The 23,247-nt window shown below is 43.5% G+C and overlaps 1 protein-coding gene across 1 annotated transcript in view; it reads left to right on the top strand.

The window, feature by feature from the left end:
* nfatc3a (nuclear factor of activated T cells 3a) overlaps nucleotides 1-23,247 on the top strand; it is a 163,476-nt gene that overhangs the window by 87,717 nt on the left and 52,512 nt on the right. The window contains exons 4-6 of the mRNA XM_080729552.1: nucleotides 13,766-13,965; nucleotides 14,997-15,169; nucleotides 16,564-16,704. Coding sequence (XP_080585678.1) covers nucleotides 13,766-13,965; nucleotides 14,997-15,169; nucleotides 16,564-16,704 — 514 coding nt within the window. The remainder of the gene's footprint in view (nucleotides 1-13,765; nucleotides 13,966-14,996; nucleotides 15,170-16,563; nucleotides 16,705-23,247) is intronic.

Genomic DNA, 23,247 nt, shown 5'->3' with positions numbered 1-23,247 from the left:
TGTGTCGTGTTGGAGTGCTGAAGTGGAGGCTTTCACTCTGGCCGTCTGATCATGTTTTCCTGGCTGATTATTTGATTTGGAGAGAAATCCCAGCCTGCCGAGTGCGTGTTTGACACCCTTTCAGAGCTGCCCGGGCCCTCACATGATGGACTCAGGGAGGGAGGGAGTACATTTAAAGTGTGCACACTGTACTGTAACATTATTGCTGATGTATGTCAGTGGTTCTCAAACTTCTTCGTACCAAGGACCCCCAAATTGATATATAGGCTATATATATATAGGCCATCTGAAAATGTTTTAGCCAGGGACCCCCAGAAAATAATATTAATGTAAAAAGAAATATATACTGTATATATCGTTGTTGTCGGGTGGAAACCTTGTATGTCCAAAGCTGTTTGTTTTGTATTTATCATTTTTAAAATGATTTAAACTAGTGAAAACAGCTGATCTAGATCAGCTGCTTTCACTACTTTTGTGCGACGGCCTTGTGTGATGAAGCAGGGCTTTACTTCGCGAAACTTGGAGATACGAGTTTCTTGCCCGACATTGCAGATTTACGTAGATTAATCTAACATAGTTAAAATGGAGTTTGAAGTTACAATGGATTTGTATAGGAAGGGGGCGTCTGATAAAATGAATATCAAATATCTAAATACTGAATCGAGCAACTTAAAAACTCTCTCGGACTAGACGATGACATGACCCAAGGTTATTTTTGAAAGTGAAATATCCCTTTAACTGTATGAAGCATACTGTTCCTACATCAATATCACTTCACTATGTGGAGACCTGATTTGCACTGTACTTGATGAGTTATCTTTTCCATCTATGGCCAACTCTAACGTGACGCGTTGTGAGCTTGTAGATCGGCTATTTCTGGTGAACCTTCCCCCCGGAACAGTGATACTGGGTTTCAAGTGGTTAAACGTCACGTATAAAGTTATTTTCAGTCAGTTCTGATGGAAACTGATATTTCTCTGTGACCTAGCCTATCGTATCTCAGGTGGAAAGATGTGCATATTCATATTTGCGTCGCTTATGATGTAAGATTCTTAAAATGAATAGAATAGAAGTTTATTGTCATTGTAACAACAGTACAACGAAATTAGGGGTGTGCATTTGGTGCACGGCTGCTGCCATTTTTACGGCGCGGCAACAGTGTAATTCAGGTTAGGGGGTGCCCTGAGTCAAAAAAGTTTGAAAACCCCTGGAATAAAAGAGAAGTCATTCAGATTAAAGAAAGCTACGCCCTTTGACGCACCTCCTCTTTGTTTCCAACATAGATTCATGTTTTCCTATTCTTCTTAAACTGACCTGATTACATCCGTGAAGGCTGTCAAGTTTTCGTGTGTGTGTGTGTGTGTGCGCGCGCACACACGCGTGTGTGTGTGTGTGTGTGTGTGTGTGTGTGTGTGTGTGTGTGTGTGTGTCACACAGACAGAGACGCACATTCCCACCCAGACACTGTTCAGCCTCATTCATGTGTGTCTGGGACACACATGCTGCTGCGAATAAACACACACACCACACATGCACTGATTTATGGAAACTCGCGCATACGACATGCAACTATACTCACGCGCGCGCACACTGTTTGCACACACACGCAGAGCTTGTAGTTTTGTTACTCATTTGTTTTTCAGTTAAGTGTCTTAATTTCAGTTTATAGTTTTCGTTTATTTTATTAATGCATACGTAGTTTCAGTTTTAGGGAATTGAATATAGTCTTTATAGTTTTTAAAGGCAACAGGTTCGTGACAGTGTCAGGTCATTGTCCGTTTTCAGGAAAGTCTTTCTATTCCTTGATAACAGATTCATGATTCCCATTACTTTTTCAGTTAAATAAAAACAAAGATGATTTTACATGAAATGTTGCATTGATCATTATAGTTTTAAAATGTCAGACGTTTTAGCCTTAGTTTTAGTGAACTATAATAACTCTCTCACTCGCTCACACGCACGCACACACACACACACACACACACACACACACACACACACACACACACACACACACACACACACGCACACACACACACACACACGTGTGTGCGCGCGCACACATGCACCCACGCACATACACAGAGCCTGTCTGTACTCACTTCCCCAGCGTGCAGACGCGGCCATAAACCAATCAGCTGAACCCACCACACCGTGGAGTTCTTGCAGCTCTGTCTTGTGAAATAACAGTGTCATTTACAGCCGTGGATGCATTCAGGCCCGTCTGGGATAATTACCTGTTAGCTCGTCGCTACGCCACAGATCTGCACTTTCATGTGGTCCTTAAGATCTGAGGCGGTTTTGCAGAGAAATGAAGCCGTAGCTGGTTATTCCACAGGCCTCGGGCTGCTCCTGGAAAAAAACAACTTCCTTCCAATACATTTCATGTTTCCACTGAACTGTGGAGCGGGCGGTAGATCTGCTTTAGGTTGTAAATGGAGGATGTTTGTGAAGGCAACAGGCTTGTGACAAGTGTCACGATCAGTGTCTGGGTTTTCAGGAAAGTCTTTGTATTCCTTGAGTCGTGGAGATTCGTGATTTTGAATTCCCCCTTACTTCATTCATTTTCTTTTTGGCTAAATTAGCAGATATACAAGCTCACACCAATTTATTGCGACCAAAGGTCGCATATACTCTGAAGAACCGTGTCGCTTGAGTGACCTTCCTTCCGTATCCTCTGTGATGTCAGTGTGATGTCAGCGAGTTGTGACATCACTTCCTGTACAGGGCGGCTACACGAAATGTGGATAACACTATATATGGAGATAGTCCAGTCCATCATGTCATATGGGACTACCGTCATAGAAAGTAGCCATTGTTAGGCCGGAGTCAATGGCTGTCTGACTGTCTGACTGTTTGTACAGGAAGTGATGTCACATGACATACTTTTTATATATATATGTAAATATGGGGGCGTCTGTGTTAAGAACGTTTCGTTGTCAAGCTCAACGTTGGGCATTTGGAGGTGGCAACAGGGCGGCCAGATAAAGTTATTAGGCCTGGATCCAACTTTAAGTCGATCTATCAAACCGGTACTCGAAACGTACTTGAATTTAACATATTTTCTAAAGTAAATATGGGGGCGGCTGTGTTAAGAACGTTTCGTTGTCAAGCTCAACGTTGGGCATTTGGACCTATACATGGAGAAATGGATCGAATCTGTTTGGCCTAAACATGGAGATGTGGATAACACTATATATGGAGATAGTCTAGTCCAATATGTCATATGGGACTACCGTCATAGACAGTAGCCATTGTTAATCCGGAGTCAATGGCTGACTGTCTGTACAGGAAGTGATGTCACATGACATACTTTTTATGCCCATATATGAGTCCTAACATGGAGATGTGGATAACACTATATATGGAGATAGTCTAGTCCAATATGTCATATGGAACTACCGTCATAGACAGTAGCCATTGTTAGGTCGGAGTCAATGGCTGTCTGTCTGACTGTCTGTACAGGAAGTGATGTCACATGACATACTTTTTATGCCCATATATGAGTCCTTCTGTACCACATCTCCATGTTTAGGCAAACTCCACACAGAAAGGCCCTATCGCCAACCCAACCTAGGGTGTGAGCGATAGGGCCTTTCTGTGTGGAGTTTGCATGTTCTCCCCGTGTCTCCTAGGGTTGATACCCTCACAAAAACATGAACAAACTCCCCCCAGAATGACAACAACTAGAATCGTCAGAGAAACGCTGTGGTTGGCCAGATGGTCAAGAATTGGCGCGACCTCGCCCTTTAGGGCGAGGTTGCATGTCACCCTGAGGTCGCATTCCACCCTCAGTTGTCTTACTAGTATATATATTAAAAAAAACACAAACAGTTAAAATATGTATATGTAAATGTAGATATATAGGTTTACAATTCTTACATCAGTTTATTGTAGGAGGATGCTTTTGAAGCCAGAATATTGTGATGATATTCTTACTTGCTGCCACGCATATCTTCAAAAGGTGTTTGTCATTTCCTAGATATTAATAATAATAAATCCCAAGGGGATCTTGTTATAGCTACTGTTCTTTGAAAAGAATCCTATAACAGGATAGGCCTACAAAATATGAGTATTACCAACCATTAAACAGCCACACTGCCTCCAACAATAATATTTGATACCTTTTATAGATTTATGTTTTTGGAACTAAAAAGAAAAAAGAAAACTATTGTATCCTTGTCTAATGACAAACTGAGCCACAGAGAAAAGAAACTGGTAATCAAGTTGTACACGACTTAGAACACAAGCTGCGTCACATGTCCCCTGAGTATGATGTAAGGGCAAAATGGACACAGTGAATATGGAATTTATTTTATGTTTATGTTTTTTGGGGAGGGACAGCGCATATTTAATGAACACAACACAAACACTAACATGTAAAATACCGTACACCGAATTTAGCAAGAATGCTACAGTAGTTTCCATCCAGAGTCCCCAACAGACCTCAAAACACAGACACACGATGGTACAGTCAGATTTTAGTCTGTACTAATTGTGATGCAGGGCACACTGATGCTTCATTTATAGTCCGTTGTTCGGTGGTGTCGCTTGTGTGTGTGTGTGTGTGTGTGTGTGTGTGTGTGTGTGTGTGTGTGTGTGTGTGTGTGTGTGTGTGTGTGTGTGTGTGTGTGTGTGTGTGTGTGTGTGTGTGTGCATGCGTGCGCGTGTGTGGTGTCTGAGTGAGTAGGAAGTGACCTTGTGCACCCTGCACCCATCGTCCCCTTAAGCCTCTTATCCAGAGTCACAGAGAAGTCAGACCGTCTGTTAGTGAAGGAACAGCAGTGCTCTACACACACACACACACACACACACACACACACACACACACACACACACACACACACACACACACACACACACACACACATCCATTTAGTCAGTCATTTACTTGTGGTTCATTCATACTGGATCCAGACACACTTTCCTCAGTCCTCTCTGTTGGAGCGCTGCTATACAATAATGAGGCAAACGCACTCAACATATTCATTGTTGTCGGGGTGAGGAAACCTTGTATGTTCAAAACCGTTAGTTTTGTATTTATCATTTAAAACAATGATTTAAACTAGTGAAAATAGCTGATCTACAAGCACACAACGCCTCGCACCTGTGTGCTTGTAGATCAGCTATTTTCACTTGAATGATGAAGCTAGGGCTTTACTTTACGGGGAAAAACGTACAAATGTGAAACTTGGAGATACGAGGTTTGCCGACAGTGACGATATGCAAACCCACTTTGTCATGCTCTGTCTGGCACACACACATACATACACACACACCCACACACACACACATTCTAACCCTGGGAACAGTGAAGTACTTAGCCTCAATGGCTTTTGTTTTAGCTCATTAAGACAATGCTGATCTAGATAAGCACCTTGTTTACCAACAGATCTGTATAAGATCTCTTTCTAGACCTTCCAGGAAGGACTATTTGTGTCCCTCTGAGAAACACTGTTCTTTAAAGGGATCCCCGGCTAATACGACAAATATACCTTAATACATTATAATTGTCCTCTATAACTACAATATAAAATTAAAAACACCTTCAATATTTGATTTATTCTACAAATGTGTACCATATTTATTAAAACCATGTGTGATCTATCCCTATGGAATTTATAGCATGCATGTGAAAATGAAAACAAACGTAATACTTCCTATGGTTAATATGAGCATCAAATCAATATTTCAAATGTGTGTGTAAATGCACACAAAGCAGATACTGCCATTATATGACATCACAAAACCTAGCAAAATGGTGAACTTCTTAAATAATAATAATAATAAAAGAAAAAGCCTGAAGATCTGCTACTTTTGATGCTTTTGTGTGACGTTGCAGTATGATCAATTAGGTAGGGCAAACTCTGTACATCGCATCTATACACAGTAGTCAGTCTACTGTTGACGATGTCACAGAGCGCCTCTAGTACTGTACTGTATGTAGTACTGTACTGTAACCATGCTACAAACTCACAACGGTCAGTGAAAAAATAATAATTATACGGACGAAATAACCGGTGGCAGTGTGCAAACGTGATTTTTTTCGCACACTGCCAATCGATGTGATCGATTTTTTTGTCTGTTTTTTTATTTTTTTTTACTTGCTCTGAAATTCGGTCCTATATTCGTCTGAAAAAAAAAAAACACAGCAATGTACAAGGACCTTTAGTCAGCCTGGGTCTCATATATCCCTGCAGGCCCTACACAGTAGAACTCAAGTTGAGGGTCCATTTGGTTCCATTTGTACACTCTCTGGGGTTAAATGAACTCTAAGTATTTTACTGTCTCACCACCTCTTCACCCCTTCAACCACACTTGGGTGGCCATGGGGTCAAGATCTGACCCTGTGCTTAACCCCGCACGCACGCGAGCATGCATGCGTGTGTGTGTGTGTATGTATGTGTGTGTGTGTGTGTGTGTGTGTGTGTGTGTGTGTGTGTGTGTGTGTGTGTGCGTGTGCGTGTGCGTGTGTGTGTGTATGTAAATGTACGTATGTATGTGTGTGGGATCGTATCAGTTCAGGTGGCAAGCATCTGGTTTGTAAATTGAAACGAAAGCAGCCAACTGCAGTCGTTTCCGGTTTCTTTTCGTGTCTGAAAGTTCAAAAATTGCGGATTTGAATTCGCAGGAAAAAGTGGCTTCTAAACGATCTTGTATATCTGCTATTTTTCAATAGTTAACCCATTTAGGCCTAGAATTATTGAATGCTTTAACCAGTGAAAAATAGCAGATATACAGATATACGAGTGCCGCGCTGCGAGCTTGTAGATCTGCTATTTTTGAATAAATAAAATAATTCTTGGCCAAAATGGGTTGTAATGGCACCGTGCTCCACTGTACTACACATGTATTAGCAGGAATGTGATCTCACTCAACGTTGTGTCCAGAAGAGTTGGGAACCATGGAGTCTGGTTGAGCATAACTCTGCTGCCATATACATGGGCGTCACAAGGGGGGGGGGCAGGGGGAGTGGGACTGAGTTACTAGGGTCCAAGAGGTTTAGGGGGCCTTAATTATTTTATACTCTAGCTATTGAAAAATAGCAGATATACAAGCTCACAGCGCGGCACCGAGTGCCACACTGTGAGCTTGTATATCTGATATTTTTGAAAAGTCGTGAAAATGTGTGCAAATCTTTGAATATACTGTATGTATTTTTTTAGCGAACGTTTGTAACTCAAATGTTGCTTCTGGGGGAGTTCCTGGAACTAAATATTTTGAGATGGGGGTCTGTGGCCTAATACATGAAAAGGTTTGAGCACCACTGATATAGAAACATCGGTTTTTCAAAGATTTCAAGGATTTGAAATATTCAAAGACTTTTCAAGATTTTTCATCTACAAGCTCGCAGCGCGGCACTCGGTGCCACACTGCAAGCTTGTATATCTGCTATTTTTCAATAGCTAAAGCACAAAATAATGCGTAATAATGCGTTCCCAGTCTAAATGGGTTAAACCCCCTCCCCCTATGAGGAACATTCATGGGGGGCCCCGCAGTGAATCCTTGTACCCAGGGCCCAGAATGTGGTGCGACACCCCTGGCCATATCCTTAGAATCAGATACAAGCTCTTCATTCAAAGTGGAACACTTGGGGCTTTGTGGACACGACATGGCCTCCCTGACCACCCAGCCTGCTCACCAGACCAGAGATTCTCAAACCTTTTTCATTTCAAGGACCCTCGGTTTGATATCGTCGCTGTCGGGCAGAAACCTCTTATCTCCATATTTGAAATGTTGTATTTTTTCAATACCGCCCATGCGATATTCATATTATCATATTTGATAGTATTGTTATCTCTGGGACCATTGTTAAAGCTTCGATTCCCACTGGGGGACGCCGTAGGCGCTGGGGGCGTGTTCCCTCCTCTGCATCATCAGCGTCCACACCCTAGGTGGGGTTGGCAAAAGGACCTTTCTGTGTGGAATGTGCATGTTCTCCCCGTGTCTCCTAGGATAGATACCCTCACAAAAACATGCAGTAATAATCCTGGACTCTATATTGCCTCCCCCTGGCCAGCCGGGGCACCTGATGGAGGGGAGAGGAACTGGCTGGAATAACGTGTTCCTTCCATGCGCTACGTCCAACTGGGGAAACTCCCCCCTGTCAGGTGATAAGAAGCGGCCTGCTCACTCCTCATGCACTGAAGGAAGCATGAGCTCAGTCCGGGGCTCCGCCCAGGTTGGTAGAGGGAGAGTAGCGCCCAGGATTACAGCTTAGACAATTGGCACTGGGTGAAAAATGGGTTACAAAATCGTGGGATAAAAATCAAAGCGATAGTAATCAATGCCAATTTCAGCCAAACAGGAAAGAGCATGTATCAACTTCAATTGTATTGTGTTCCAAGTTCCAATTTTGTGTGCTCGCTCCTTTGTGTCATCACTTCCAGTTTCACTTGTTTATCATTGAGTCATCATCGAGTTCTCCCTCCTGATTGGATAAAATTGGTATCCTGACTTGAAAATCTTTATATAAAACACTTATTCTAGCAAATAAATATCACTTACTGCACCTTTAGTGCCATTTGGTTCCGTTTGTGGGTCCATTTGGACAACTGGTTGAGCCCATACGGCATACGGTATATCTGATGGAAGATATGATGTGATATGCCAGAGCTGCCATATCCTCAGATACAAGGTCTTTGTTCAAAGTGGAACACTTGGAGCTTTATGGGGAAGACACAGCCTTCCCCAACCACCCAGCCTGCTCAGCAGACACCCCCAGGGGACTCGTCCTTCTCTCACCTAGCCCCTTGTAAACATCACACCTTGTATTTGTATTCCCATCGCTCTGTTTGACCTCGCTGGCCCCTCTGGCTCTGCTGCTTACTCCATTGAGGAGGGAGAGAGAGAGGGAGAGAGAGAGAGAGAGAGAGAGAGAGAGAGAGAGAGATTGGTGCAATGTTGTTTTTGACAGCAAATTTTGATTTAGTTTTAGTCATAGTCCTTTGAATAAAATGTCATTTAATTTTAGTCATAATTAGTCATCTGAAAGGTTTTAGTTTTAGTCAAATTTTAGTCGGCTAAATATCATACGTTTTTAGGCGACTAAATCTACAGTTGATTTAGTCAACTGAAATGTATTTTGGCAGGCCTTGATGGCATCGCAATGACTGGTTTTACACTTGGTTGCGTGCTGAAAATAGCAGATCTACAAGTAGATCTACTTGTAGATCGGCTATTTTCAGCACGCAACACCTGAGAGCAACCAAACATAAAATGACTCTCTTCTCCACTAGTCCCTCCCTAACGTTTTAGTCTAATTTGTTGACGAAACTGTCAATATATTTAGTCTTATTTTTAGTCATCACAGCATAGTTTTTAATCGAGTTTTTATTTGGTTTTCATCAGTGAAAAAAAACCCGCAGTCGACAAGCATTTTTCGTCCTTGTTTTAGTCGACGAAATCAACACTGGATTGGTGGAACCAGAGCGGTCTACCAGTAAATCCAGTATCGGCGGCAGCTTTCCAGTACGGTGCCGTTAAGTCACCTGGAAAGTGATGGAGGCGATAGTTTAATCACATGGCTGCACAGCCCAACCTGGACTAATAATAATCGCTCTCTGAGAATGTCAATATTTTGAAACCAAGCATTCACCTCTTGTGTCGATGCCCGCACACACGTTTTTCCTCACATGCGCATTTGTTTCCAGGGCCTAATTGTGACCAATTTTTGAAAGACTTTATTTTCCAGCTTTCGGGAATGGCACGACAAACCCACATTCTCCTTTCTCTTCGTCCACCCACACTAGAAGGGAGGTTTCTTTTTTTTTCTTCTTCTTCTTTTTTTTCTCCTCTCCTTTTTTGGGGGGGTGGGGGGTTTCACCAAACATTGACACAGCGGTGTGTGACGCAAGCCCACCGGGTCGGAGAAGGGGGTCAGCCGCCAGCTGTGGCAGGGGGGCAGGGGGGGTATTGCTGGGTCCTGGGGGTGGAACCACCAATGAAAGACCTTGTTCACTTGGGTTCCCCTCAATGGGCTGCCACACGGCCCGAGCTGGAGGTGTGGGCTGCACGGGAGGGTGCACGGGACGGGTGTGTGTGTGTGTGTGTGTGTGTGTGTGTGTGTGTGTGTGTGTGTGTGTGTGTGTGTGTGTGTGTGTGTGTGTGTGTGTGTGTGTGTGTGTGTGTGTGTGTGTGTGTGTGTGTGTGTGTGTGTGTGTGTGTGTGTGTGTGTGCGCGCGCGTGTGAGAGAGAGAGCCAGGGGCGTCACAACAAATTCTGGGCCCTGGGTACAAGGATTCACTGCGGGCCCCCCATGGATGTTCTTCATAGGGGGATGGGGTTTAACCCATTTAGACTGGGAACGCATTATTACGCATTATTTTGTGCTTTATCTATTGAAAAATAGCAGATATACAAGCTCACAGCACGGCACTCGGTGCAAGCTTGTAGATCTGCTATTATTGAAATGTTTTGAAAATTTGTGCAAGTCTTTGAATATTTCCCTGTTTCTATGTCAGTTTCTATGTTTCACTTTTTCATGTGAAGGACACCCAAAATGATATGTATTTGACCACGAACCCCCCCAGAAGCAATATTTGAGTTACAAATGTACGCATAAAAATACATATATTCAAAGATTTGCACACATTTTTATAACTTTTCAAAAATAGCAGATCTACAAGCTCGCAGCCGCGCTGTGAGCTCGTATGTCTGCTATTTTTCAATGGCTAAAGTATAAAATACTTCACCTTGGGCCCTGGTAACTCCCAGTATCCCCCCCTCGTGACGCACCTGGAGAGAAGAGAGCGAGAGCGTGTGTGTGTGTGTGTGTGTGTGTGTGTGTGTGTGTGTGTGTGTGTGTGTGTGTGTGTGTGTGTGTGTGTGTGTGTGTGTGTGTGTGTGTGTGTGTGTGTGTGTGTGTGTGTGTGTGTGTGTGTGTGTGTGTGTGTGTGAGGGGGCAGCCATGCCGTCATGCCCTGCGCCAAGCACAACATTCCAACAGTGGTGGGATTGTGTGGCTTGTGTGGGATGTTTTTCTTGTCTCTTTCTGTCCTTCTGAGGAGGAAAGCCTTGCGTTGCTAAACCCCACACCCCTCTCAACAGTAATCTCCTCACCTGTCTGAATGGCTGGCCACTAAGGGGACGCCCACCCGCCGTGCGTGGTGAAGGGCACACCGCGGGCACCAGAAGGACGCCGTGGTGTGCCAACCATGGCTGGCATGCCCTCTGAGGGGCCGTTGACATTTTCACTGGCTTTTTTTTTACAACCGGGGCTTGACCAGTAAAAAGGTGTTTTACTGTAAATGACCAAGTATACGAGGGAGACCCCACAGCGGGAGGTAGAGAGACATGTCTGGGCCATTTAGTTTGCCATGGCATTGGTCCGAAGGTTCATTAGTCCGAAGGTTCATTAGTCCGAAGGTTCATTAGTCCGAATTTGTTAAGAATACTAAGCCTAACTCTAACCCTAACCCTAACCTTAACCTCAGTAACTCTAACTAAATTCGGACTAATGATCCTTCGGACTAATGAACCTTCGGACTTATGGGCAGTCCCCCTTGTATCCCGTGTTGTTTTTGACAGCAAATTTTGATTTAGTTTTAGTCATAGTCTTTTGAATAAAATGTCATTTAGTTTTAGTCATAATTTAGTCACCTGAAAAGTTTTAGTTTTAGTCTAATTTTAGTCGATTTTAGGCGACTAAATCTACAGTTGATTTAGTCAACTAAAATGTATTTTGGCAGGCCTTGATGACATCGTAATGACCGATTTTACACTTGGTTGCGTGCTGAAAATAGCCCATCTACCGATTTGCTATTTCCAGCACGCAACACGCGAGAGCAACCAAACATAAAATGACTTTCTTCAGCACTAGTCCCTCCCTAATGTTTTAGTCTAGTTTTTATTTTCTTAACGAAATTATCAATATATTTAGTCTTAGTTTTAGTCATCACAGCTATGTTTTTATTTAGTTTTCATCAGTGAAAAAAACGCAGTCGACAAAAAATTTTCGTCATAGTTTTAGTCGACGAAATCAACACTGCTTGAATCACTGAATCGCTAGCCACGGCCATTAGAAAATATGTTCGGGCGATTCAGGGGTCTGGTGACTCTCTCAATGGAGAGGCTTGCTCGGTTGAAAATTTGTACGGCAAATCAGCGTTGCTTCAACTCGATGACGTCGGGGCTTGTGAGCAGCGTGGGTGGAGTTTTCCCAGAACTTGTGTGCTATTCCAAATAACCCAGCGCCACAATGTACAGTACAGCACATTCCCATTCATAAACAAACATCGTGTCGCCCGCCACGGTAAAATGCGATCTTATCGATCTCGCTATGAAACATCAGTAGCAGACATGTTTTGTTGTCTTTGATTACTAGTAGTTACTATCGCTCCTTTTTCGCCGGTTTCTTTGGTTAGCAAGTAGCAACAGGTTAGCCTAGCCACATAACAACACCAATAACAACGTCATCTGCTTTGCCACTGTTGTGATTGGTCAGGCGGTGAACCAATCGCAGAAGACTGCCTCTTTGGCAACGCCCATCCCAGAAACGGCTGCAGTTGGAAGGGCTTTCAGACTGAATAATGGAGTGAAACGAAATGTAAATTCAATGAGTGTCAGGCTATGGTACTGCGTTATGCCACGTGTATTTGTCGATGATGATTTTTTGCCTCTTGCTCTCTTTCTGTGTCTCTTGATTTATACTCCCGTGAATACATTTATACTTATACTTTATCACCCAGTGGTGTCACTGTAGATCTGCTATTTTAAGCGTGCAAAACTGGCATACACCAAGCATTACCGACTTTCCGCTCCGATGTTAACGTTTCTTCTTGTGTTTTGGGAAAACGTGTCTCAGGTTTTTACAGCAACGGCGCCACGCTGACTTATTGGTAGCGAGCTTCCACTTGTTTTGGACAGAGTCTCGGAAAGAGCGCAGCCGGGCCGGTCAGGCCAGCCCTGAAGTTCAATGTCCTGGTCAGCTGAAGGGGATTGGAGAGGTGCAAGGATCCTTGTTAAAGTGGGAAAAAACTGATAAGTCGTATTATTGGAAAGCATCAGTGCTGGACTGGTGGGAGGCCAAAGCACCAGATGAATGTACCGGTGGCCCTGCCAGAACTATCCCAACACCCCGAGCTTGACATTTAGGTCCCCACAAAGAAAGAAAGAAAGAAAGAAAGGGGGAAAGCAGTGGAAATGTACAGTATTTGTTTGCTCATCTGGACCATATGTGTTCAGGTCTGTTTTCACTCAACGTTCAGTGGTGTAAAGTAACTAAGTACATTTACTTACAAGTACTCTACTTGATTATTTCCAATTTTCCAATACTTTTACTTCTACTACATCTCGGATCCAAATATTGTACTTTTACTCCACTACATTTATTTGAAAACTTTAGTTACTAGTTACTTTGCAGACATAAATTATAATATTATAAAACATACATAGACCACTCTAGTCCGATTTCATACCTAGGCTGTTTGAAAATGGTCGATCTACAAGCTCACAACGCGTCGCGTAGATCTTCTATTTTCAAACATTTTGTACTTTTTTACTTTTGGTACTTTAAGTACATTTTGATGCCAACACTTTCATACTTTTGCTCAAGTACATTTTTAATTCCGGACCTTTTACTAGTAACGGAGTATTTCTACATTGCAAGTATTGATATTTTTGCTTAAGTACCACTGCTCACGTTATACGTCTGTCTCTCTCTCTCCCTCCTTCCCTCTCTCTCTCTCCCTCTCGCTTTTTCTGTCTGTCTGTCTGTCTGTCTGTCTGTCTGTCTGTCTACCTATCTACATCTGTCTGCTCTCAGCTCACTGGCTACAACGAGAAGCCCCTCAACCTGCAGATGTTCATCGGGACGGCGGACGACCGCTACCTGCGGCCGCACGCCTTCTACCAGGTGCACCGCATCACGGGGAAGACGGTGGCCACGGCCAGCCAGGAGATCATCGTCTCCAGCTCCAAAGTTCTCGAAATTCCTCTGCTGCCCGAGAACAACATGACGGCCAGGTAGGTGTCAGAAACACTCCGGGCTCGTGTTACTCAGGGTTACGAGTCTTACCACTGTGGTGCGAGCCCTGTCCGATGTAAAAAATAATCACATTTATGACCGTGCGGGGGTTCCACATGTCTTCCAACGCCTTGGTTTATGGATGTTTAATTCAAACCAACAGGACAATCGGTGCGTGGCAGGAAAATATGAGGGTTTCCCACCATGCAGAGAAACAGGACTTTTATTTCCATATTTATGATTCTGCATCATCCGGGTGATTATATTTATACAAGCTCTGGTTTCGCTTACCTTGGAATTCGCGGGGAGGTATTTTGGTAGGGCTTTTCGCGTTTACAGTTGTAATAAATCATATTCACGGGGCATTTGCAATTTGTGATTCGACACTTAATTTCCCCCCTTATTGCCCAGTTCCCCTACCAGGCTGTGGTTGGTTTTTATATCACTCCCAGGCCCTCGGTACTTAAACATTTCTTTGCCGCCTGCCAATTTCGGATGGGGTTTGTGCTCGTGAGGGCCAACTTTTTTTTAAGTACCGTAAGTAGATTTACTTGAGTACTGTACTTAAGTACAATTTTGAGGTATTAGTAATTTACTTGAGTATTTTCAATTTCCAATACTTTTTCTTCTACTCCACTACATCTCGGATCCAAATATTGTACTTGTACTCCACTGCATTTATTTGAAAAATTTAGTTACTAGTTACTTTGCAGATATAAATTATAATATTATAAAACGTACATTAACCACGTTAGCCCTATTTTACACCTAGGCTATTTGAAAATAGCCTAGGTATCGCGACGCGTTGTGAGCTTGTAGATCTGCTGTTTTCAAACATTTTGTACTTTTACTTTTGGTACTTTAAGTACATTTTGATGCCAACACTTTTGCACTTTTACTCAAGTACATTTTGAATTCTGGACTTCTACTTGTAACAGAGTAGTTCTACATTGCAGTATTGATACTTTTACTCAAGTAAAAAAATGCGAGTACCCCCCCCTCTCTCCATCCTCTCCTCTCTACACTGTAGCATCGACTGCGCTGGCATCCTGAAGCTGCGGAACTCGGACATCGAGCTGCGGAAGGGGGAGACGGACATCGGGAGGAAGAACACGCGGGTGCGCGTGGTGTTCCGCGTGCACATCCCCCAACCCAATGGCAAGGTGCTGTCGCTGCAGGCCGCCTCCATCCCTGTGGAGTGCTGTGAGTGTTCGCTTCCTGGCCACCGTCACACACACACACACACACACACACACACACACACACACACACACACACACACACACACACAGGGGCGTCACAAGGGGGGGGAAAGTGGGACTGAGTTACTAGAGCTCAAGGTGGAGGGGGCCTTAATTATTTTATACTTTAGCTATTGAAATTTCTTTGAAAATTCGTGAAAATCTGTGCAAATCTTTGAATATATGTATTTTTTAAGCGAACATTTCGCAGCACCACTGCCATAGATTTTTTTTTTTAATCTTATAAGGATTTGAAATATTCAAAGACTTGCACAAATGTTCAAGATTTTTTCAAAAATAGCAGCTCTACAAGCTCGCAGCGTACAAGCTATATATATGAGCTTATATATCTGCTATTTTTCAAAAGTTAAAGCACTATGAAGAACATTCATGGGGGGCCCGCAGTGAATCCTTGTACCCAGGGCCCAGAATTTGGTGCGACAGCCCTGCGCACACACGCACACACACGCACACACACGCACGCACACAGACATTAACACACCGTTCTACAATCTGTACTTGTTGATTAAAGAGCCATAGTACTGCCGGTCTAGCCGTTTTACTGAATGTTGATTTAATCTACTGTTTGCACTCATTGAAAGACGCTTTAGATAACAGTGTCCGATAAATGCCCTTCTAGTCCGCCACACACACACACACACATATATATGCACGCGCGCACACACACGCGCACGCGCGCGCGCGCGCGCGCGCACACACACACACACACACACACACACACACACACACACACACACACACACACACACACACACACACATATCTAGACAGTGTAAATGACCACATCAGCTCAGTAATGTTTTTATTGTTATTATTGTTATTTTTTTTTTTTTAATCTTTATTCTACCAGGAGTAGTTCCAAGAGACATGTCTGGCCAAGACGGCAGCATCAAAAATTTCACATAAAATAAACTTCATTGTTACTTAAAAAGAATGTAAAATAATAACAGTACAAGGGGATTTAGCTGCGTTCGGTAACGGGGCATGTTTGTGCAGTCAGTGTTTTTTTCTTTTCTGATAAGAGAGTCTTGTTTGACGTGACTCTGTAGCTCACACCAAGAAGAGGATATAAACACGTTAAATTCACCAAAGGGTTAGAGGCTTAATGACTTACAGAAATTGTCCATCTGTCTATGAAATCAATGAAAATCTGCATCACATATTTATACAATATGTAGAGGGGGGTCCCTGCTTCATCTCTCTCAGCTAAGGGGTCCTTTGCCTGAAAACGTTGAAGACCCCTGCATTATTGCATACATCCACGTGATTGATGATAACAACAATAATAATAATCGTGGTGTTGTGCGTTCCTCGGGTCCTGTGCTTGCCTTCCAGCCCAGAGATCAGCTCAGGAGCTTCCCCAGGTGGAGAAGTCCAGCCTGAGCAGCTGTCTGGTCAGCGGGGGAGAGGAGATGCTCATCACCGGATCCAACTTCTTCCCCGAGACCAAGGTCATCTTCCTGGAGAAGGGTCCTGGTAAGAGAGACGTCAGCAGCACCACAAACACACTGCGTCAAACTGTTCTCCGTGCACTGTTAGCACAAACACACTGCGTCAAACTGTTCTCCGTGCACTGTTAGCACAAACACACTGCGTCAAACTGTTCTCCGTGCACTGTTAGCACAAACACACTGCGTCAAACTGTTCTCTGTGCACTGTTAGCACAAACACACTGCGACAAACTGTTCTCCATGCACTGTTAGCACAAACTCACTGCGTCAAACTGTTCTCTGTGCACTGTTAGCACAAACACACTGTGTCAAACTGTTCTCTGTGCACTGTTAGCACAAACACACTGCGTCAAACTGTTCTCTGTGCACTGTTAGCACAAACACTCTGCGTCAAACTGTTCTCCGTGCACTGTTAGCACAAACACTCTGCGTCAAACTGTTCTCCGTGCACTGTTAGCACAAACACACTGTGTCAAACTGTTCTCTGTGCACTGTTAGCACAAACACACTGCGTCAAACTGTTCTCTGTGCACTGTTAGCACAAACACTCTGCGTCAAACTGTTCTCCGTGCACTGTTAGCACAAACACACTGCGTCAAACTGTTCTCCGTGCACTGTTAGCACAAACACACTGCGACAAACTGTTCTCCGTGCACTGTTAGCACAAACTCACTGCGTCAAACTGTTCTCTGTGCACTGTTAGCATAAACACACTGCGTCAAACTGTTCTCTGTGCACTGTTAGCACAAACACACTGCGTCAAACTGTTCTCTGTGCACTGTTAGCACAAACACTCTGCGTCAAACTGTTCTCCGTGCACTGTTAGCACAAACACACTGCGTCAAACTGTTCTCCATGCACTGTTAGCACAAACACACTGCGTCAAACTGTTCTCCGTGCACTGTTAGCACAAACACACTGTGTCAAACTGTTCTCCGTGCACTGTTAGCACAAACACACTGTGTCAAACTGTTCTCCATGCACTGTTAGCACAAACACACTGCGTCAAACTGTTCTCCATGCACTGTTAGCACAAACACACTGCGTCAAACTGTTCTCCGTGCACTGTTAGCACAAACACACTGTGTCAAACTGTTCTCCGTGCACTGTTAGCACAAACACACTGCGTCAAACTGTTCTCCGTGCACTGTTAGCACAAACACACTGTGTCAAACTGTTCTCCGTGCACTGTTAGCACAAACACACTGTGTCAAACTGTTCTCCGTGCACTGTTAGCACAAACACACTGCGTCAAACTGTTCTCCGTGCACTGTTAGCACAAACACACTGCGTCAAACTGTTCTCCGTGCACTGTTAGCACAAACACACTGCGTCAACCTGTTCTATGTGCACTGTTAGCACAAACACACTGCGTCAAACTGTTCTCTGTGCACTGTTACCACAAACACACTGCGTCAAACTGTTCTCTGTGCACTGTTACCACAAACACACTGCGTCAAACTGTTCTCCGTGCACTGTTAGCACAACATATTTCCAACGAAGGGCCCTTTTAGAAGTTTCAGCTCCTGCCTCTCTAACATTCTCGAGCGTTTGTAAACAAAGGGATTATCTTCCTCAATCGTCAGCGGACACCCACGTGCACACGCACGAAGCTTCCGAGGCTCTTCAAAATAAAGCGTGAGTGAACGGCGGCACCAGCAACAGCTAGAAATGTTAGAAACCTGAGCAGCCCATGTGTTAAAGTTACCGAGTGTATCTTTAATAAGTGACATCTTTCGCTCACAAATCAATCTTTTCTTCAGGGTCTATTTTTTTCTCTAGGTTTTACTAATCAATCTGCGCATTAAGAAAAGTTCATCAAAACCGCAACTATAGCATAAGCCAAGAAAAATAACCGCACAGTTAAATGTTGGCATGTTCAATTGCATGTCTCAAGCACGTTTTAAATCAAAGCAAGTTGATTATCATACCTTACTGAAATGAAGGGATTCCACTGGCTTCCTTGAAAAACACAAACCATGTTATGCTTCAGTTAACAGTAATGTCAAGACTTCTCATGCCAGACCACCTCTATGGTCCTTTATACAACAGTGCCGCTCACGTAAAATAGCCCATCTGAAAGCTCACAATGCATTGCAGCGTGACACGTTGTGAGCTTGTAGATCTGCTGTTTGTGACCTCTGACTTGCATCTTGACACCACAGTGTGAATACGGTATTTTAATGAAATAAAAGTAAAACTCCAGTAAGCTTAAAAGGCAATGTGCACATTTTCAAATAAGACTCACAATCAACTTGTTGGTTTAATTATGAGACAAAAATAGTAAGAAAAACAGATCTGTGCAGAGTGAAAACAAACACAGCTGTAGATTCCTTTGTCAATGAATTTTAAAAAGCAGAATCAGTGTGCCCTTTAACAAACCAAATAATTAAACTACAGTACATTAAAACACAGAATGCTGTCATTGTTGTCTCTCAGAATTAGCTTCCGACTAACAGGTTAAATCAGAGATGTGCAGCTGGATTATGAGACACAAATAGGACTTGTTGTTTCTGGCAAACAGGTAATATGGGAGTTTTGGCTCTTTTGTGTCTCCTAGAGCGCTCTTCAACTCGAAACGACAATGCCACTTTTTTTGTTGTTGTTCTCAGTGTAACAACAGCTCCTACTAGGGGTGTAACGATACATTTTAACAGCGATATGATACACATCACGATACATGGTTGACGATACGATACATGGACGATATTAGTTCATTCATGGCGATACGATACGATTCAATCTATTATTATAGATATAAATAAGTAAACACTGTGATTCTCTAGCAAATACATGGACATTATGTTTCAACACATATGGACAAACCTGCACCTTGACATGAAAACAGAGATTACACACATTTATCGATTGACCAAGAGTAGCTATGGAAGTAATTAAACCCCTCTTTTTAATTTTCCTTCTTAAAATTGCTAAATACTTGGGTGAAAAGGCAGTAGGAGCGAGATCATTTAGCGACCTACAACCGGGTCGCGACGTGGTCGGTAGTTTTCAGCGACCGGGTCGCTAAATCGAGCGACCGGGTCGCTAAATCACCGACCGCGCCGCTAAATCGACCGACCCGGTCGCTAAATCTACCGACCTGCCTGCAGTTTTAGGTCGGTAGATTTAGCGACCCGGTCGGAAGATTTTGCGCCCCAGTCGGTCGATTTAGCGACCCGGTCGCTCGCTTTAGCGACGCGGTCGGTGATTTAGCGACCCGGTCGGGAGGTTGCGTGGCAGGTTAGCCTAACTGAGGTAACGGTCGGGAGGTTGCGTGGCAGGTTAGCCTAACTGAGGTAAGGTTACTGAGGTTAGGTTTAGGGTTAGGGTTAGGGTTAGGGTTAGTAGGTCGGTGGAAGCGACCACCGGTCGGTGGATTTACCTACCCGGTCGCTGGATTAGCGTCCCAGTCGGTGGAATTAGCGTCCCGGTCGATGGAATTAGCGTCCCAGTCGGTCGATTTAGTGACCCGGTCGCTCGCTTTAGTGCCGCGGTCGGTGATTTAGCGACCCGGTCGCTCCATTTAGCGACCCGGTCGCTCCATTTAGCGACCCGGTCGCTCGATTTTGCGACCCGGTCGCTGAAAACTACCGACCACGTCGCGACCCGGTTGTAGGTCGCTAAATGATCTCGCCCTCTCTCTGAAAAGGGTTGCAAAATCGTGGGATAAAAATTATATTAAAAAAAAATATATTGCTAAATACAATTTGCAATGCAAAATGATTCGATACCGATTATCTGCATTTTAAACGATACCGATACGATACAAAGCCAAAACTGTACTAAATATGCTTTTGCATATCGATATAGTAGATCATTGCAAATTAAAATCGATTTTTCGATTCAGTTCCTATATCGTTACACCCCTACCTCCTACCTATAGTGAGTTAATTGCACTACATGGATTACCTTGTCATGCCTGGAATGTCTCTGCTGGGCTCAGGACAAGCAGGTAGACATCACTCAAAACAGACAATGGACATGTCTGACAGAGCCATTAGCGTAATGATGCCGGGCATGTGTTCTGTCTCCTACAAACACACCATGGCACTTATTTTCTGCTTATCAGCTCTGCCATCAGATCTGCCAGGTTGTCTTGGCCCTGGCTAGGGCTGCAAAGCCTTCGGGCATGTTCACACACACACACACACACACACACACACACACACACACACACACACACACACACACACACACACACACACACACACGTGTACATACATACACGGGACAGATTTATTGCTTCTGGTTACGTAAGTCTATCCGGTGAGCACTGTAAATAGACCAGGTGTTATCTGACTTGCACCATATTTTGTTAATTTCTAACGTGGCCTATTTGTGCTTGTGTTTGGTGGACCTGTGTCTTGGGGCTCTGGCAGAGATGATTGTATACTGTATATACTGAAGACACAAAATACCGTAAAAGAAAACGTAAGTTATATCATTTAAACTAGACTGAGATTACCTGCAGGAGAGAGGCTGCTGTAACCACTTTAATCCCGGTGTCCCTATTTTGGGCATCTTCGAAGGTTTAAAAAATGGCAAAAGATAGCCACGCCGCTATTTGTAAAATAGGTCTTAAGTGGGTTAATCTTGTTACAAACATAAGCAAAGTGTGTACTGATCACTTGCGCGATTCACTGTGTAAAACGTGAATTTGGAGTCTGAGTCTTACAGTTTGGAACTTGTATTGGTGGCTAGATTCTGTTCACCTTGATTATATCACATGGGAATAATTAAGCAATATTGCACTAGAGGGTGTGCATTATAAGGCACGACTCTCAAGAGTAATATTGCTATTATACAACAGTTACCCTAAAAAAAAATCCAGTATCATCTCTATCCAGGGGCGCCCCAGGAAAAGTAATTACTATAGCATCACAATCATTTTAACCACTTAAAGATGTATATGTTGGCTATGGTAGTAAAAAAATAACAAGATCTGTGCTGCGGTCTGGTACATAGGTATTTTTGAACATTTCAGAAAATATATATATATAAAAAAAGAAATCTTTGAAATTTTTTGAATAATAAAAAAAAAACTGTTTACAAAAATACTCTCTTCTGGGGGTCCCTCCCTGGCACAAAACCTTTTCAGAAGGGGGTCCGCGGCCAGATACATATCAACTTGGAGGTCCTTGATTTGAAAGAGCCACTGCTCTGCCGCACGCCCTTGGCACATGGTGTAGCAGCGGGCCTGGCCCTGTGATGGAAACTGTGAATGGTTGGCATTCAGCGAGCCAGTCCCTGCCTGCCCACCATTCCTCTTGTTCAAAGACGGCAACGCAGTCAAGTTCGCACGCGGCAGCTTGTCGAAGGGTGTTTTCACTGAGAACCATTCTCTTAAGATACTGTCGGAAGAAAGAAAGAACGTAAAAAGGGGGGGGAAAAAGCAACACAGAGGCACATAGGAATGTTTGTGTGGTTCTTTGAGGGGCGCCAGGTGAAGCATGGCGTAGGAAAAGCAGCGTTGTAGAAACAACGCGCCGGTGGTGGTCAGGGCTTTGGATTCCCTTCAGGGGCGAGTGGAAACCACACAGAGGTGCATTGTGGGTACGGAGGAAAGTCGGGCCCCCTGCTGAGAGGGCGGGGGCGGGGAGGGGAGCGGTTGTACACGATCCCCCTTCCATCAGTACTGGTTCCCAACCTGGGGTCTGGGCCTTCATTTCATCCACTGTCTGCAAGTATGTTGGCAATGTAATATCGGTAAAACCTGGTATTTTTTTAAATAGCTCAAATAGCCATTTTTGTTGTGTGAGAAGTGCTGTACATAGGGCTTAAAGGACAACTTTAGTTTTTTACAACAAGGGTTCATATTTTAGATAGTCATTAGAAAAAAGAAAAGATGAGTGTTAAAATGTTTTCATTTACTTCTTTCTATCATTTTTGTGATTGTAACGGTTTTGATTTGCATGCATGCCCCCAGGTCGGGGGGGTCCGCTCATTGTTCCGCCGGTCCGTTGTTCCGAGTAGTTTCGGCAGGTTAGTTACTCGTCACGGTTACTGAGGTTAGGGTTAGTTTTAGTGTCGGCATACCGGCCCGTCTCCATATTGATGCGGGGGGCATGCATGCAAGTGGCTAAATATGTCTTTTTAGACACAATAAGCCCATTCCCAAGATGCACTGCAATTAGGGGTGTAACGATACATTTTAATAGCGATTCGATACATATCACGATACATGGTTGACGATACGATACATGGACGATATTGGTTCATTCATGACGATACGATACGATTCGATTCAATGATTTAAAATCGATATAGTAACTATTTAGCAAAGACATTAAATCTGTGTGAAAGGTGTGGATAGTGCAGGTTTTTAAGGGAAACATGTATTATTATGGATATAAATAAGTAAACACAGTGATTATCTGCCAAATACATGGATATTGTATATTGACAAACCTGCACCTTGACATGAACCCAGAGATTATACACATTTATCAATAGACCAGTGTAGCTATATGGAAAGGAAAAGTAATTAAACCCCTATTTTTAAATTCTTCTTCTTAAAAATGCTAAATACAATGCACAAGTAGGTAGTAACGATACAATCGATTCTTTG

This window comes from Nannobrachium achirus, assembly GCF_963921795.1.
Source record: "Nannobrachium achirus genome assembly, chromosome: 7".
Classification (NCBI taxonomy): Eukaryota; Metazoa; Chordata; class Actinopteri; order Myctophiformes; family Myctophidae; genus Nannobrachium; species Nannobrachium achirus.
The sequence above is the reverse complement of the archived record's forward strand: the minus strand, read 5'-3'. Positions and strand labels throughout refer to the sequence as shown.